We start from the raw sequence: 16,761 nt of genomic DNA, 5'->3' as shown, positions 1-16,761 counted from the left end.
ATCCCATTCGACCCACTGCCCTGCAAATCTCTCCTTTTCAAGTTTTTTTTTTATTCAGTTTGTGGGACATGGGTGTGAGGCAGGCCTGCATTTATTGCCCATCCCTAGTTGCCCTTGGAGGGCAGTTGAGATTCAACCACATTGCTGTGGCTCTGGAGTCACATGCAGGCCAGACCGGGTAAGAACGGCAGATTTCCTTCCCTAGAGGACATTAATGAACCAGATGGGTTTTTCCAAAAATCAATAATGGTTTCACGGTCATCAGTAGATTCTTAACTCCATAGCTCCTCAGTGGAGTCACAGGTGGACAGAGTGGTGAAGAAGGCATTCAGCATGGTTGATTTCATTGAATACATTGAATACAGGAGTTGGGACGTCTTGTTGAAGTTGTACAAGACATTGGTAAGGCCACACTTGGAATACAGTGTACAATTCTGTCACCCTATTATGGAAAGGATATTATTAAACTAGAAACAGAGCAGAAAATATTTACTGGGATGCTACTGGGGCTTGATGGTTTGAGTTATAAGGAGAGGCTGGATAGACTGCGACTTCTTTCTCTGGAGTGTAGGGGACTGAGGGGTGACCTTATAGAGGTCTATAAAATAATGAGGAGCATAGGTCAGCTAGATAGCCAATATCTTTTCCTAAAGGTAGGGGAGTCTAAAACTAGACAGCATAGGATTAGGGTGAGAGGGGAGAGAGACAAAAATGTCCAGAGGGGGAATTCTCTCACTCAAAGGGTAGTGAGTGTCTGGAACAAGCTGCCAGAGGTAGTAGTAGAGGCGGGTACAATTTTGTCCTTTAAGAAGTATTTAGACAGTTACATGGGTAAGATGGGTATAGAGGGATATGGACCAAATGCGGGCAAGTGGGACTAGCTTACGGGTTTAAAAAAGGGCAGCATGGACAAGTTGGGCCGAAGGGCCTGTTTCCATGCTGTAAACCTCTATGACTCTATGAGGCCCTACACACCAGTTAAACATTGTCCACACATAATTCCAACAGTTTCATCTTGGCACTCGGCGTAACTGTGAGGCAGGACCTCTGCGAGTGACATCGTCAGACCGACCCAGTTACGTTGTCCATTGGGATAACATAAATATCAACAGAATTCTTGTTTAACTTGTCCGTTTTCCAGTCTGATTTTCGGACAGGGAGATAGTCCCGTGTGGAGAGACTGAGCAGATTCCTTTTCCTGGAACTCAGGGCAATGACAGGTGATGTTATTGATGAGGTTAAAACATTTTTAAGGGGTTTGATTGGGTGGTGGCTGTTGCCCCTGGATGTCTGGGGAATCTCGGGCTCACAGTCACAGTCGGTGAGGACTGGGGTAAAGAGATTTTTGTTCTGAGTAAGAACGATAGATTTTCTTTCGCATTCCGAAATATTTATTTCAAAAACCCATCCATTCATCAAACTCCTGTTAAAAGCTCTTGTGCACGAACAAGTTCAGAAAGCAATCTGCCCGGCATCTGAGCGACTGTAGCCTTTTCCCTGAATGCTTCTAACAGCAACACCGAGATAGCGACTGATCTTCATTGTTCAACGCACTCGTGACAAGAACAAAGCAATCAGCTTATCAAAAACCCTTCCTGTCTGGTTCAATAACCTCTGTCCCCTTGAAGAGTCTATCTTCCAAAGACAACAGTCCCAGGCCAGATATCCAAAAAGGGGAGCACTCTCAGTCACAGCCCAGCCAACAGTCTTATTGTTGTGGGATCTACGCCAAAGGATTTAAAATTCCTGAGGTAGCATAATGGTGCAAGTTAAAATCCTATCGCGTAGATCCCACAACCACAAAACTCTTCTGTACGGCTCCAGTATCACCCACATCTCATGATAAAATATAAGAATCATTGATGTAACGCGAGTAGCCAATTGTAAAATGAATCATAGAATCTCTGCAGTGCAGGAGGAGACCATTTGGCCCATCATGTCTGCACCAACAGTGATTCCTACCCAGAATCTATCCTACACTTTACCCCGCTAATTCCTCTAACCTACATATTTTGGAACACTAAGGGCCAATTTAGCACAGACAATCAACCTAACCCGCACATCTTTGGACTGTGGGAGGAAACTGGAGCACCCGGAGGAAACGCACACAGACACGGGGTATAATGTGTAAACGCCACCCAGGCAATCACCCAGGCTGGAATTAAACCCGGGTCCTTGGCATTGTGAGACAGCAGTGCTAACAACTGTGCCACTTTGGATCTGGAACACACTGCCTGTGAGCAAAGTGAGGGTAGATTGAACTGTGGCATGCAAAAAGGAACTGAATAAATATTTCAGGACAAAATGTTTGCAGGGAGAAGGGGAATGACTGATCTGCTCCTGCAGAGAGCCAGCACAGGGACAATGGGCCCAATGGTCTCCCCTTGGGTGACTGTGATTCTACAATATATCGAACTTGTGTAGCCCAAATTCCTGCTGAAGCCACAACACCTCAATCCCAAAATCCTGGAGAAATATCAGATCCAACTCGAGTCAGATAAACAATCAAAGCTCACCTGTGTATCCGCATCTAAAACAAAAAGCTTTAACCGTCCCTCGTTCTTCTTAGTTTCTATTTCTCTTGCGCTCTGCAATGGAAACAAATGAAACATTCTGTCTTTGCGGTAAAGAGGAGACTGAATACTGCAAACCTGAAGTAGCAGAAATTACCAAAACTGTCAACAGTCACTTCAGACATAAACCTTCATCGTGCAGTATTTGCTTGCTTTTTATTCTAATTTCAGATTCCTCCGTCGTCTCACCCCTCCCCATTTCTCCTCCAGTCCCATAACCCTCCAAGATATCAACCCTCCTCTAACTCTGGCTTCTGGAGCATCCCCCGATTTCCATTGTCCCCCCCATTGGCAGTCAGGCAATGGGCTTCCTGGGCTCCAAGTTCTGGGACTCCCTCCCTAATCCTTCCTCTGCTCCGGTGTCACACTCCATAAAACCTCCCTCTCTGACTAGCCTCTTGGCCAAAAGTCTTCACTTTGCCTCACGGGGTCTGGCGTCAAATTTTGTTTGAAAATGCCTGGTGGCATTCCATGATATTAAAACAAGTTCTTGTTATTGTTGGCAGGGTGACGCGAACATGCTATACATTTCTGGTTTTTAATTTCATGCTCTTGTGGGTAGGTCAAATTTAATATTACAGTCCTGAAGTGAGATGAGTAACCAAACAATTACAAAAATGATTACAGTCCTCCCACACCTCCTTTCAGTGTGGGTGCTGTACACTCACCCTCTGCACAGCAATTCAGCACATTTGTCCACAATAAATAAAGATCAGAAGTACGTGTTGGAATATTGTGAGCAGTTTTGGGCCCCTTACCTAAGGAAGGATATGCTGGCTTTGGAGGGGGTCCAGAGGAGGTTCACAAGAATGATCGCAGGAATGACGGGTTTGTCACAGGAAGAGTGGTTGATGAGTCTGGGTCTGCACTCAATGGAGTTCAGAAGGATGAGAGGGGGATCTAATTGACACTTACAGAATAGTGAGATACCTAGATCGAGTGGACATGGAGAGGCTGTTTCCACGAATGGGAGAGACTAGAACTCGAGGGCACAACCTCAGAGTGAAGTAACGCTGCTTTAAAACAGAGATGAGGAGGAATTTCTTCAGCCAGAGAGTGGTGAATCTGTGGAACTCATTGACACAGAAGGCTGTGGAGGCCAGGACATTGAGTGTCTTTAATTCAGAGATAGATAGGTTCTTGATCAATAAGGGGATCAAGGGTTATGGGGAGAAGGAAAATGGGGATGAGAATCATATCAGCCATGATCGAATGGCAGAGCAGACTCGATGGGCTGAATGGCCTAATTCTGCTCCAATATCTTATGGTCTAATCTTGTGGGCGAGGTTGAGAGAGTTCTCCAATTGTATAGACCTTAGGATTATAACATGTTACCAATTTGCAACAGAAACTATCAAGTTTTCCAAAACAAAGTTCGGTACCAATACCTCACATTTCTGATCTCGGAAAGACAACCTCGTTCAACAATATACATTCATTCACGGTTTTCCACATTTGTATCGAAAGGGAGCATTCTAGTTAACTCTCCAGTATTGTCATCAGATTTAGCATCAACCACAGCCTGTCATTTCCATTGAAGATCTAAACTATTGATGGAAGCAGCGCAGAGGGATATCCCTGTCAAAGTTTACGAAATGTCCAATGATAATATTGTAATATAGAAGAATCTGCATTCACCAGCTCGTGGTTTAAGTATATTAACATCGCAGAATTCCCAATATCCAATATTATGCTGTATATTATTTTTGTCAGTGGTACAGTACAAGTTCACAACTGGATGATCAGAAATGGGGCTGAAGCCACATCCCTGTGCCCACAGTGTCCCAGCAGGACAAAGGGTAAATCACTTCACACCATGTGAGGTGTTATGGTCCAACTGGTCAGTCAGTTGGTCAGAGGGTCAGTGCTGAGGGAGTGCCGCACTGTCAGAGGGTCAGTGCTGAGGGAGCGCCGCACTGTCAGAGGGTCGGCGCTGAGGGAGCGCCGCACTGTCAGAGGGTCGGCGCTGAGGGAGCGCCGCACCGTCAGAGGGTCGGCGCTGAGGGAGCGCCGCACCGTCAGAGGGTCGGCGCTGAGGGAGCGCCGCACCGTCAGAGGGTCGGCGCTGAGGGAGCGCCGCACCGTCAGAGGGTCGGCGCTGAGGGAGCGCCGCACCGTCAGAGGGTCGGCGCTGAGGGAGCGCCGCACCGTCAGAGGGTCGGCGCTGAGGGAGCGCCGCACCGTCAGAGGGTCGGCGCTGAGGGAGCGCCGCACCGTCAGAGGGTCGGCGCTGAGGGAGCGCCGCACCGTCAGAGGGTCGGCGCTGAGGGAGCGCCGCACCGTCAGAGGGTCGGCGCTGAGGGAGCGCCGCACCGTCAGAGGGTCGGCGCTGAGGGAGCGCCGCACCGTCAGAGGGTCGGCGCTGAGGGAGCGCCGCACCGTCAGAGGGTCGGCGCTGAGGGAGCGCCGCACCGTCAGAGGGTCGGCGCTGAGGGAGCGCCGCACCGTCAGAGGGTCGGCGCTGAGGGAGCGCCGCACCGTCAGAGGGTCGGCGCTGAGGGAGCGCCGCACCGTCAGAGGGTCGGCGCTGAGGGAGCGCCGCACCGTCAGAGGGTCGGCGCTGAGGGAGCGCCGCACCGTCAGAGGGTCGGCGCTGAGGGAGCGCCGCACCGTCAGAGGGTCGGCGCTGAGGGAGCGCCGCACCGTCAGAGGGTCGGCGCTGAGGGAGCGCCGCACCGTCAGAGGGTCGGCGCTGAGGGAGCGCCGCACCGTCAGAGGGTCGGCGCTGAGGGAGCGCCGCACCGTCAGAGGGTCGGCGCTGAGGGAGCGCCGCACCGTCAGAGGGTCGGCGCTGAGGGAGCGCCGCACCGTCAGAGGGTCGGCGCTGAGGGAGCGCCGCACCGTCAGAGGGTCGGCGCTGAGGGAGCGCCGCACCGTCAGAGGGTCGGCGCTGAGGGAGCGCCGCACCGTCAGAGGGTCGGCGCTGAGGGAGCGCCGCACCGTCAGAGGGTCGGCGCTGAGGGAGCGCCGCACCGTCAGAGGGTCGGCGCTGAGGGAGCGCCGCACCGTCAGAGGGTCGGCGCTGAGGGAGCGCCGCACCGTCAGAGGGTCGGCGCTGAGGGAGCGCCGCACCGTCAGAGGGTCGGCGCTGAGGGAGCGCCGCACCGTCAGAGGGTCGGCGCTGAGGGAGCGCCGCACCGTCAGAGGGTCGGCGCTGAGGGAGCGCCGCACCGTCAGAGGGTCGGCGCTGAGGGAGCGCCGCACCGTCAGAGGGTCGGCGCTGAGGGAGCGCCGCACCGTCAGAGGGTCGGCGCTGAGGGAGCGCCGCACCGTCAGAGGGTCGGCGCTGAGGGAGCGCCGCACCGTCAGAGGGTCGGCGCTGAGGGAGCGCCGCACCGTCAGAGGGTCGGCGCTGAGGGAGCGCCGCACCGTCAGAGGGTCGGCGCTGAGGGAGCGCCGCACCGTCAGAGGGTCGGCGCTGAGGGAGCGCCGCACCGTCAGAGGGTCGGCGCTGAGGGAGCGCCGCACCGTCAGAGGGTCGGCGCTGAGGGAGCGCCGCACCGTCAGAGGGTCGGCGCTGAGGGAGCGCCGCACCGTCAGAGGGTCGGCGCTGAGGGAGCGCCGCACCGTCAGAGGGTCGGCGCTGAGGGAGCGCCGCACCGTCAGAGGGTCGGCGCTGAGGGAGCGCCGCACCGTCAGAGGGTCGGCGCTGAGGGAGCGCCGCACCGTCAGAGGGTCGGCGCTGAGGGAGCGCCGCACCGTCAGAGGGTCGGCGCTGAGGGAGCGCCGCACCGTCAGAGGGTCGGCGCTGAGGGAGCGCCGCACCGTCAGAGGGTCGGCGCTGAGGGAGCGCCGCACCGTCAGAGGGTCGGCGCTGAGGGAGCGCCGCACCGTCAGAGGGTCGGCGCTGAGGGAGCGCCGCACCGTCAGAGGGTCGGCGCTGAGGGAGCGCCGCACCGTCAGAGGGTCGGCGCTGAGGGAGCGCCGCACCGTCAGAGGGTCGGCGCTGAGGGAGCGCCGCACCGTCAGAGGGTCGGCGCTGAGGGAGCGCCGCACCGTCAGAGGGTCGGCGCTGAGGGAGCGCCGCACCGTCAGAGGGTCGGCGCTGAGGGAGCGCCGCACCGTCAGAGGGTCGGCGCTGAGGGAGCGCCGCACCGTCAGAGGGTCGGCGCTGAGGGAGCGCCGCACCGTCAGAGGGTCGGCGCTGAGGGAGCGCCGCACCGTCAGAGGGTCGGCGCTGAGGGAGCGCCGCACCGTCAGAGGGTCGGCGCTGAGGGAGCGCCGCACCGTCAGAGGGTCGGCGCTGAGGGAGCGCCGCACCGTCAGAGGGTCGGCGCTGAGGGAGCGCCGCACCGTCAGAGGGTCGGCGCTGAGGGAGCGCCGCACCGTCAGAGGGTCGGCGCTGAGGGAGCGCCGCACCGTCAGAGGGTCGGCGCTGAGGGAGCGCCGCACCGTCAGAGGGTCGGCGCTGAGGGAGCGCCGCACCGTCAGAGGGTCGGCGCTGAGGGAGCGCCGCACCGTCAGAGGGTCGGCGCTGAGGGAGCGCCGCACCGTCAGAGGGTCGGCGCTGAGGGAGCGCCGCACCGTCAGAGGGTCGGCGCTGAGGGAGCGCCGCACCGTCAGAGGGTCGGCGCTGAGGGAGCGCCGCACCGTCAGAGGGTCGGCACTGAGGGAGCGCCGCACCGTCAGAGGGTCGGCGCTGAGGGAGCGCCGCACCGTCAGAGGGTCGGCGCTGAGGGAGCGCCGCACCGTCAGAGGGTCGGCGCTGAGGGAGCGCCGCACCGTCAGAGGGTCGGCGCTGAGGGAGCGCCGCACCGTCAGAGGGTCGGCGCTGAGGGAGCGCCGCACCGTCAGAGGGTCGGCGCTGAGGGAGCGCCGCACCGTCAGAGGGTCGGCGCTGAGGGAGCGCCGCACCGTCAGAGGGTCGGCGCTGAGGGAGCGCCGCACCGTCAGAGGGTCAGCGCTGAGGGAGCGCCGCACCGTCAGAGGGTCAGCGCTGAGGGAGCGCCGCACCGTCAGAGGGTCAGCGCTGAGGGAGCGCCGCACCGTCAGAGGGTCAGCGCTGAGGGAGCGCCGCACCGTCAGAGGGTCAGCGCTGAGGGAGCGCCGCACCGTCAGAGGGTCAGCGCTGAGGGAGCGCCGCACCGTCAGAGGGTCAGCGCTGAGGGAGCGCCGCACCGTCAGAGGGTCAGCGCTGAGGGAGCGCCGCACCGTCAGAGGGTCAGCGCTGAGGGAGCGCCGCACTGTCAGAAATGCCGTCAGTTAGGAACCACCTCCCAGAAGATTGTGTCGTCAGTCCCACTGTCAGTGTGGGTTCAAGATTCCCATCTGGTCTGTTGCCAGGGTCCGGGAGCAGGAGAGAAAATTCAGGTCTTTGTGTAGATTAGTTGTCGATAGTATCTCCCAAACATCCTCCAGTGAGAAAATTACTGAAGATATTGCTGACATTTAGTGCTGTCCTTTTGCAAGTAGCCTTTAAAAACTCTCACCTCTTTCTGGAAAAAAATAGCTAGACTAACCAGATAAAATTAGTGAAAAAGAACATCTTTTTTTAGTGGTACCTAATGGAAAATAGCTCTCTGTGACAATCTGTGGATTAGCTAAACAACATCACTCACTTTCTTAGAAAAATATCGCATAAGGGCGCCCATTCAGTAACAGTAAATGGAGCCTTTTTGATACTTGAAAAGAACAACGAATAAAATATTTCCACATTTATAACTGCCTTCACCACTAAAGGGCTGGCAAAATGAGAAACAGCACCTTTGTATATTCATTGTGGAGACTTTCCCAGATGGTTACATGCTCTGACCTCCCTTGACCAGACAACTCGTCATCTGAAACTAGATATGGAAAAAAAAAGCCAGTGTTAGAACAACTTTAAGTCATAAAGAGTTAATAATTTCCAGCTTCTTGCTCCAGGAGGCTATTCCTAAACTTCAGCCAGTTCCAAACCAGACAGAATTCACTCATTTTTGTTTAAAACGATTGAAGAATCTGTCTAAAAACTGAGTCACGGAACAATGCTGATTCTGATTAGATTAATATCTCTGCTTTGTCGAGTAAACAATGAGTTCTTATGTTTATTTTTCAGAAGGCATCCGATGCAATTTAAGAAAAAGCGTTTTAAACGCACTTACTTTTTTTGGATGAGATTTGGGGTTTGTGAAACCGCTTTGATTGAATCTCATTTCAAGAAGCAGGAAACAAGGCAAACCAAATAACCTCAGAGCTCTACCCTAAATTCACCATTATTTCCTGAGAATTCAATTTGTTTATGAAAAGCCAGCTATGCCTCATACAGTAATTGGTTATAAAGTTAAAACTTATTTATTAGTTTCACAAGTGGGCTTACATTTTGATTTGATTTATTATTGTCACACATATTAGCATACAGTGAAAAGTATTGTTTCTTGCGCGCTATACAGACAAAGCATACCGTTCATAGAGAAGAAAAGGAGAGAGTGCAGAATGTAGTGTTACAGTCATAGCTAGAGTGTAGAGGAAGATCAGCTTAATGCGAGGTAGGTCCATTCAAAAGTCTGACAGCAGCAGGGAAGAAACTGTTCTTGAGCCGGTTGGTACATGACCTCAGACTTTTGTATATTTTTCTTGACGGAAGAAGGTGGAATAGAGAATGTCTGGGGTGTGTGAGGTCCTTAATTATGCTGACTGCTTTCCCAAGGCAGTGGGAAGTGTGGACAGAGTCAATGGATGGAAGGCTGGTTTAACATTAAAACTGCAATGAAGTTACCGTGAAAATCCCCGAGTTACCACACTCCGGCGCCTGTTCGGGTACACTGATGGAGAATTTAGCATGGCCATGTACCGAACCAGCACATCCTTTGAGAAACTGGAAGCATCCAGAGGAAACCCACACAGACATGGGGAGAATGTGCAGACTCCGCACAAACAGTGACCCAAGCTGGGAATCGAACCCCGGTCCCTGGAACTGTGAGGCAGCAGCACGAACCACCGTGCCGCCCATATATTTATGTCAGTAACTTGCTTGAGCAACAAGGTGTTTTTAAAGCAGCTTCAAGTTAATAAAGCATCCCACAGTGCTTCAGAGGGGGGGTGATATGAAGCAAAGTTTGACACCCGAGCACAATAAGGTGATGCTGGTGGGCAGTTATTAAAAGCTTATCCAGAGAGATAGGTTTTAAGGGGTGTCTCAGAGGATGACAGAGAGATAGAGAGGTGGGGATTGACTGAGGAAACCAACTCCTGAGCCCGGGGGTCTGGTAGCTGAAGGCACGGCCACTAACACTGGGATGATTCAAATCAGAGAATACTCAAGAGGTCACAATCAGAAGAGGGCAGAGGTCTCGGAGGGTTTGGGGGCTGGAAGAAATGACAGAGACAGGAACAGACAAGGCTACAAAGGGATTTGAAACCAATTTTAAAATCGATGTGTGGTTTGATCGGGAACCAGTGTAGGTCAGTGAGCATGGGGGCGGGGGGGTAATGGGTGAATGGGACTTGGGACAAGGGCAGTGGAAGCAGAGTTTTCGATGATCCCAAGTTTACACAGAGTAGGATGTGGGGTGGGGGGGCACCGTGCAGGAGTGCATTGGAATAATCTCACCTTGAGCTCACAACATCAAGATGAGGGCTTCAGCAGTGGATGATCTGAGGTAGGGGCAATGTTGGTATTAAAGCAGCATTCTATTTTAAAAAGTACCAAGGCTCCAGAATACATGGAATGTCACAATTCTGAAGCAGTGTAGAGTATTTTTTTGTCAAGCGCAGCGTTTGTGCTTGTCGAAAGTTAAAAAAAGACACAAACCTCATACAACATAACACACTGCCGTCTGGCCAGTGGTTGGTACAGTGTTTACTGAGGTCAGCATTTCCACCACTGAACCACTTCCAGTTTGCGGTGAGGAGGGGAAGCTGGGTTTGCAGAAAAGGGAGTTTATGAATTATTGAATAATTAAATGTAAAGTGCACTGAACTGATTTAACGATGATGCGACTCAGATCCAATTGGTACAGAATCATCTTTCAACAAGCGAGCCCATCGGTGCCACAGGTGGTGAAACATCTGCAAGTTTTATTAACACACAATGGTGCAGGAAATAGGTTTTATTCAGAGTCTCAGCCTGTGAGTGAGAACATTGTGTAATATTTATATATTTCTGAGCAGGGCCAGGAAGGGCTTACTTTGCATCATTCTGTAAAGGTTTGACTGGTTTCCAGAGCTTGTTCTCCATAAACTTTGATTATTTTGCAAATGTTTCCTTTTGCTCCCTTGCACGTTAACCTTTTGTACACAGATTCATTCAGCAGAGAGTGAGGCCATCAAACCTATGCTGGCTTCTTTGAAAGAGCGATTCAATCAAGTACACTCAGTCTGCTTTGACAAAGGGTCGTCTGGACTCGAAACGTCAGCTCTTTTTTCTCCTTACAGATGCTGCCAGACCTGCTGAGATTTTCCAGCATTTTTGCATTTGGTTCTACTCAGCTGCTCTTTACTGTACACTTTCTCCACATTTCAGGAAGTGCATTCCAGGTCATAACAACTCTCCGCGTTAAAGAAGTCCTCATCCTTCCTCTGGTTCCTTTGTAATAAGTCTCACAACAACACCAGGTTAAAGTCCAGCAGGTTTATTTGGAATCACTAGCTTTTGGAGCGCTGCTCCTTCATCAGGTGAGTGGAGGGTTCACAAACACGGCATATATAGACAGAGACACAACTGCAAAATTACGATTGGACAATGGCTTGGAATTGTGTCTTTGTTATATATGCCCTGTTTGTGAACCCTCCACTCACTGATGAAGGAGCAGTGCTCTGAAAGCTCGTGATTCCAAATAAACCTGTTGGACTTTAACCTGGTGTTGAGAGACTTCTTACTGTGCCCACCCCAGTCCAACACCGGCATCTGCACATCGTGGTTCTTTTGTGATTTACCCATCCTTCTGTCAATTCAGTCTACCATCTTCACTACTCGCAATGGAGTCTGCTCTATACTGGGGAGACCAGGCGCAGGTTGGATGGCTGCTTTGAGGACCTGGGTTGAGTCTGCCAGTGTGACCCTGAGCTCCCAGTGGCCCATCAGTGTAACTCTCCACCTCTCTGTCGAGCTGACATCCCTGCCCTTGTCCTGCTGCACCGTTCCAGTGAAGCTCAACCCAAGCCAGAGGAACAGCCTCTCGCCTTTATCATCAGGCACCTGACAGCTTCGGGGCCCAACACTGAGTTCAACAATTTCAAACCCTAATCTCAACAACCATTTAATCTCCTTTTCTTAACATGTTTCAGCTTGCCTCTTTTTTTTCCAGTCAGTTTCACGCGTGTTCTCAGCATAACTTTTATCTCTTTGTTTCTCTTCTTGCCTCTTCCCTTTGGCCCTGGAAGACTAAATTAAGAGTCATTGAGGTTTACAGCAAGGAAACAGGCCCTTCGGCCCAACTTGTCTGTGCCACCCAGTTTTTAACCATCAAGCTAGCCCCAGTTGCTCATAATTGGCTCATATGCCCCTCCACCCACCTTACTCATGTAACTGTCTAAATGCTTTCTAAAAGCCTCTACTATTACCTCTGGCAGCTCATTCCAGACTCTCACCCCCCCTCTGAGTGAAACAATTGCCCGTCTGCCCCCTTCTGTATCTCTCCCCTCTCACCCTATGCCCTCTAGTTTGCGACTCCCCAACCCTTTTCTGTTATTCAATCTCTCCTGTTTTCCAATCTATTTCAGACCTTCCTTTTGTCAGAGTCCCATCCGTCCCTTGCTCCAAACCTCTCGCATCTCTAACTTTCCAAGTTCTGATGGAAGGTCACAGATCTGAAATATTAACTCTGTTTCCCTCTCCATGGACACTGCCTTACCTGCTGAGTATTTCCACCATTTTCTGTTTTCATAGAATAGAATCCCTACAGTACAGAGGGCGGCCATTTGGCCCATCGAGTCTGCACCGATCTCAATCCCATCCAAGTTCTGTTCCTGCAACTCCACGCATTTTAACCCCATTACCCGCCTCCCCCCGCCCCCAGATGCTAACGAACAATCCCGCAAATCTTTGGACTGTGGGAGGACCTGGAGGAAACCCACGCAGACACGGAGAATGTGCAAACTCCACACAGACAGTGACCCGAGACTGGAATCGAACCCGAGTCCCTGATGCTGTGAGGCAGCACTGCTAACCACTGTACCACCCCAGATGTTTTCATTTCAGATTTCCAGCATCTGCAGTATTTTAAATCTGTGCCCTTCTGGTGACCGACCCGCCTGCCAGTGGAAGCTGTTTCTGCTTATTTACTCCATCAAAACCTTTTGTGATTCTGAACGCTTCAATTAAATCTCCCCTTAACCTTCTGTGTTCTAAGGAGAACAATCCCTGCCTCCCCAGTCTCTGCACATTAACAGGACTCCCTCATCCATACGGTGTCATTAAGAAATGTATTTGTGTCATGTTTCTTGTGAAGGGAATGTTTTATACTGCAGTTCTGATTACGATGCTGATTGGTTTGCAACTGACAGCCCACATGCTGAGAATGCAGAGGAATATTTGCTCCTAATTATTGGGGTGTTTGTTTAATCTGAGTTGTATTATTTTTGGGTCATCCCTTGGGGTTTCAGAGTAAGGTTTAATTAGGTGATCGACAAGAAGAGAAAGTCATGTGAATGGGTGGAGCTAGGCTTACAGAAAGACAAGCAGTCAGTTGCTGATTCAATTTGAAAGGAGCAGCTCTTTCTCTCTCCCTCTCTTTCTCTGTAAATTGAAGTCTGGGACTGACTGGAAAAAAGGTATTTCTCTCTAGAGGGCTGCAAAAGACAAGAGGTGTGTGCTTTTCCCACCTCTCTCTGTAATTCTGTTGTTTGAGAAAAGGTCTTTCTCTGGAGTTCTGCTGTCTGAAGACACGTCTTTCTCTGGAAGCTGCAGTCTGAGAGTCAGAGGGCAGGTGACTCTCTATATCTCTGCCCAGAGGAGTTAACAGACCAGAGGCCTGGCAACTAACAGAGCCTGTGTGTTTCACTAACTGATTCTGAAGAGGGATTTAAGTCTATGGGGATATTGCTTAAACTGGAACTAATAGAGTTGGTTAGCAGTTAAGAATCTTACATTGTCATGTTTAAGCATTTCAATTGGTAAAAGTTATGCTAATTCTTTTTGTTATAATTAAACTGTGTTGTTAAATAAAGCTTGTTTTCATAAAAACTTCCGTGTGGGGTCAATAGAATCATACCTGGAGTGAAACACCTTACGCTGACACTAATGTCAAAATGAAACACTATTGGAGTCTAGGCGAACTTCATTAATAACTTTTGAGTTTCTGATCTGGTCCCTAACCCCATACCCAGTACAACTTGAGTTTCAGAGGGCAGGGATCTTTCTTATTTAAAAAAAACTGCAGCAGATACAAGAGCAGCACATGTTTGCGCACGAAGGCACATTTTATATATTCGATTCCTTTTGCAAATGCTCCAAGATTCTAGAAGTAACACTCCCGTGAGATGCTGTCACAGAGCAAGGGGAAAAAAGGATGGTTCTCGTATCTGTTTGCTCAGGATTGAAGATTGACTACTTGTTCGCCAGTCAGTTATTTAACTTCAAACTCAGGGTTAATTGGAACCACAAACGAGTGAAGTGGATTCAGGGCAACTGCGAGCACCAACTTGAGGTCAAATTGGCAGGAAATTCTGTTCTTATTTTGGAACAGTAAAAGCTGCACTAATTGAGAACTGAAATGTTTACATACAATCGTTGCGTTCAGGAAGGTACAGAGAATGTGTATAAAGACTTGTGTAAGCATCACAAAGTAGAGCTTCCGTTCTGAGCATAATGGGGAAATTTGTTGCAAATCTTGCTTTGAGATGCATCAATTAGGTTGTACTTCCAAGTTTCTACTGATACTTATATGTATAGTCACATAAAAACCTTCGAATGAACCAGTGCAATTGTACAGTAAGAATATAATAATGAGTCTCACAGCATCAGGTTAAAGTCCGACAAGTTTATTTGGAATCACGAGCTTTCGGAGCGCTGCTCCTTCATCAGGTGAGCTCCGAAAGCTCGTGATACCAAATAAACCTGTTGGACTTTAACCTGGTGTTGCGAGACTTCTTACTGTACCCACCCCAGTCCAAAGCCGACATCTCCACATTAAGAATACCACGTAATTGTTAACTTTTCTCAATGAGAATGTATTCCTGGATGTATTTAAAAGCGGTTAGCTGGTGTTGTTTGATTTATTTGGCTAAAAATGCGCTTACCATCAAAATATACCTTTTTTTAAAAAAAGAAATCACGGTGTCCATCTGTGAGTAACTGGATTTAAACCTACCGAAAAGGACTTTTTAAAACTTATTCTGAATCATTTACTGGTTTTATTTCGGCACACCAGTCAGTTTCTCAAAAAGGTGACTTTGATCAGTTGACTGTTCCATGATTTTAGCCAGCCTGTAGTCACAGTTCTACCACTGCTACAGCCTTCCCAAAATTGGTTCGGAGTTGGATAGCACTGGCACACAGCACAAATTTACATTCTCCCCACCCCCTCCCCGACGCACACGCACACGCACACGCACACGCACACGCACACGCACACACTTGTCCGCCTCTGTTGCCATCTCCATCAGCTTCTGTAACACACTACCAGTTGGCAAGGCGACCGCACCGGGTAAAGCAGAACTTGATTCACTCACTCTCCAGCGACTCGCCGTTGCGCTTCTCCTGCATGGCGGCTTCGAACGTGCTCTGGAGGATTTTGTTCAGGGATCCGATCCACTCGTCCATCTCTTGGTCGCTGTCGGCTGCGAGCAGGTAACTGCTCTTATCCTGCATCTTCAGCTCAAAGGCAAATCGCCGGATTCTGTTATTCTGCAGGGAGAGAAAGCCGGCTGGTTCACACTTGCTTTCTTTCATTAAAAAAGTGTTTAGAGTTACCGCTAATGACAGCAACCTGCATTTATATAGCACCCCCCACAACACGCTTCACAAGCACACCATCAGGATGAATATGAACACCGAGATACAAAGAGACGAGAGGACAGATGACGATAAACTCGGAGAGGTAGGTTTGAAGGAGGGTCTTAAAGGAGACGAGGGAGGTTTGGGGAGGAAGTTCCAGAGCTCGGAAGGGCAAGGCCTTTCACGCGTCGGTGCAGACATGATGGGCCGAAGGGCTCCTTCTGCACCGTAGTATTCAGTGATTCGGTGAAGGCACGGCCATTGACGGTCAAGCGAGAGGTCAGAATGGGAGGAGCGCAGAGATCTCGGAGGGTTTGTGGGGTTGGAGGAGATGACAGAGAGGTATCGGAGAGATTGAAACACAAGGATAAGAATGTTCAAACGGAAGTGTTACCAGGCCGGGAGTCGATGTTGGTCAGGGAGACGAGGGTAGGTCAGTGCCGGGTGAAAGTGTAAGTCAGGGTATGGAGAGAGTTTCGTATTGAGCAATATGACTCTGCAGTGGGACCCTGAAGTTTAAAAAACTGACACTGATCTCAAAACATGAACTCTGTTTCTCTCTCCACAGATGCTGCCAACTTTATCCAGCATTTGCAGTTTTTATTTCAGATCTCCGACGCCCGCTGTATTTTGCTTTTGGTTTAGGCCCTTGATAGAGACCTCTTTACACAACTGATCCCAGGAATAATGGACATACTGACAGACACTATTAGCCATCCTTTCCCCAGTCCTGGAAGGTAAGAGGCCATTGCTGCACTGTAACACTTCAATCAGTCCTGTCTGCACCAGTTTCAGTTTAAGTTACTTTATTAAGTTTAAGTTTCAAGTTTAGGCTTATTTATCAGTGTCACAAGTAGGCTTACATTAACACTGCAATAAAGTTACTGTGAAAATCCCCTAGTCGCCACACTCTGGTGCCTGTTCAGGCATCTTCAGGTTGTGTATAAAATTATGAGGGGTATAGATAGGGTGAACAGTGGGGAGCTTTTTCCCAGGTCAGAGGTCACAAACACGAGGGGTTCAAGGTGAGGGGGGGGGGGGGCCAATAACTCAGATATCAGAGGGACGTATTTTACACAGAGGGTGTTGGGGCTTGGAATGCACTGCCAAGCAGAGTGGTGGTGGAGGCAGACACGCTGGCATCGTTTAAGATTTATCTGCTTAGTTACATGAGCAGACTGGGAATGGAGGGATACAAACGAATGCTCTAGTTGGACCAATGAGCGGCACAGGCTTGGAGGGCCGAAGGGCCTGTTTTCTGTGCTGTACTGTTCTTTGTACACTGGGGAGAATTTAGCACGGCCGATGCACCTAACCAGGACATCTTTCCATGTG

The 16,761-nt window shown here is 50.7% G+C and overlaps 1 protein-coding gene across 3 annotated transcripts in view; it reads right to left on the bottom strand.

Moving 5' to 3' along the window:
* The window catches only part of LOC145349516 (dedicator of cytokinesis protein 9-like), a 305,922-nt gene that overhangs the window by 132,852 nt on the left and 156,309 nt on the right, over nucleotides 1-16,761 (bottom strand). For all 3 annotated transcript variants that reach the window (XM_080198064.1, XM_080198065.1, XM_080198063.1), the window contains exons 8-10: nucleotides 15,162-15,336; nucleotides 8,277-8,356; nucleotides 2,517-2,588 (exon numbers count right to left, since the gene is read on the bottom strand). In XM_080198064.1, the coding sequence (XP_080054190.1) occupies nucleotides 2,517-2,588; nucleotides 8,277-8,356; nucleotides 15,162-15,336 (327 nt within the window). The remainder of the gene's footprint in view (nucleotides 1-2,516; nucleotides 2,589-8,276; nucleotides 8,357-15,161; nucleotides 15,337-16,761) is intronic.

Source organism: Carcharhinus amblyrhynchos, chromosome 10 (assembly GCF_965287045.1).
Source record: "Carcharhinus amblyrhynchos chromosome 10, sCarAmb.v2.hapA, whole genome shotgun sequence".
Taxonomy (NCBI): domain Eukaryota; kingdom Metazoa; phylum Chordata; class Chondrichthyes; order Carcharhiniformes; family Carcharhinidae; genus Carcharhinus; species Carcharhinus amblyrhynchos.
Note: the sequence above shows the minus strand (reverse complement) of the source record. Positions and strands in the feature narration are given on the sequence as shown.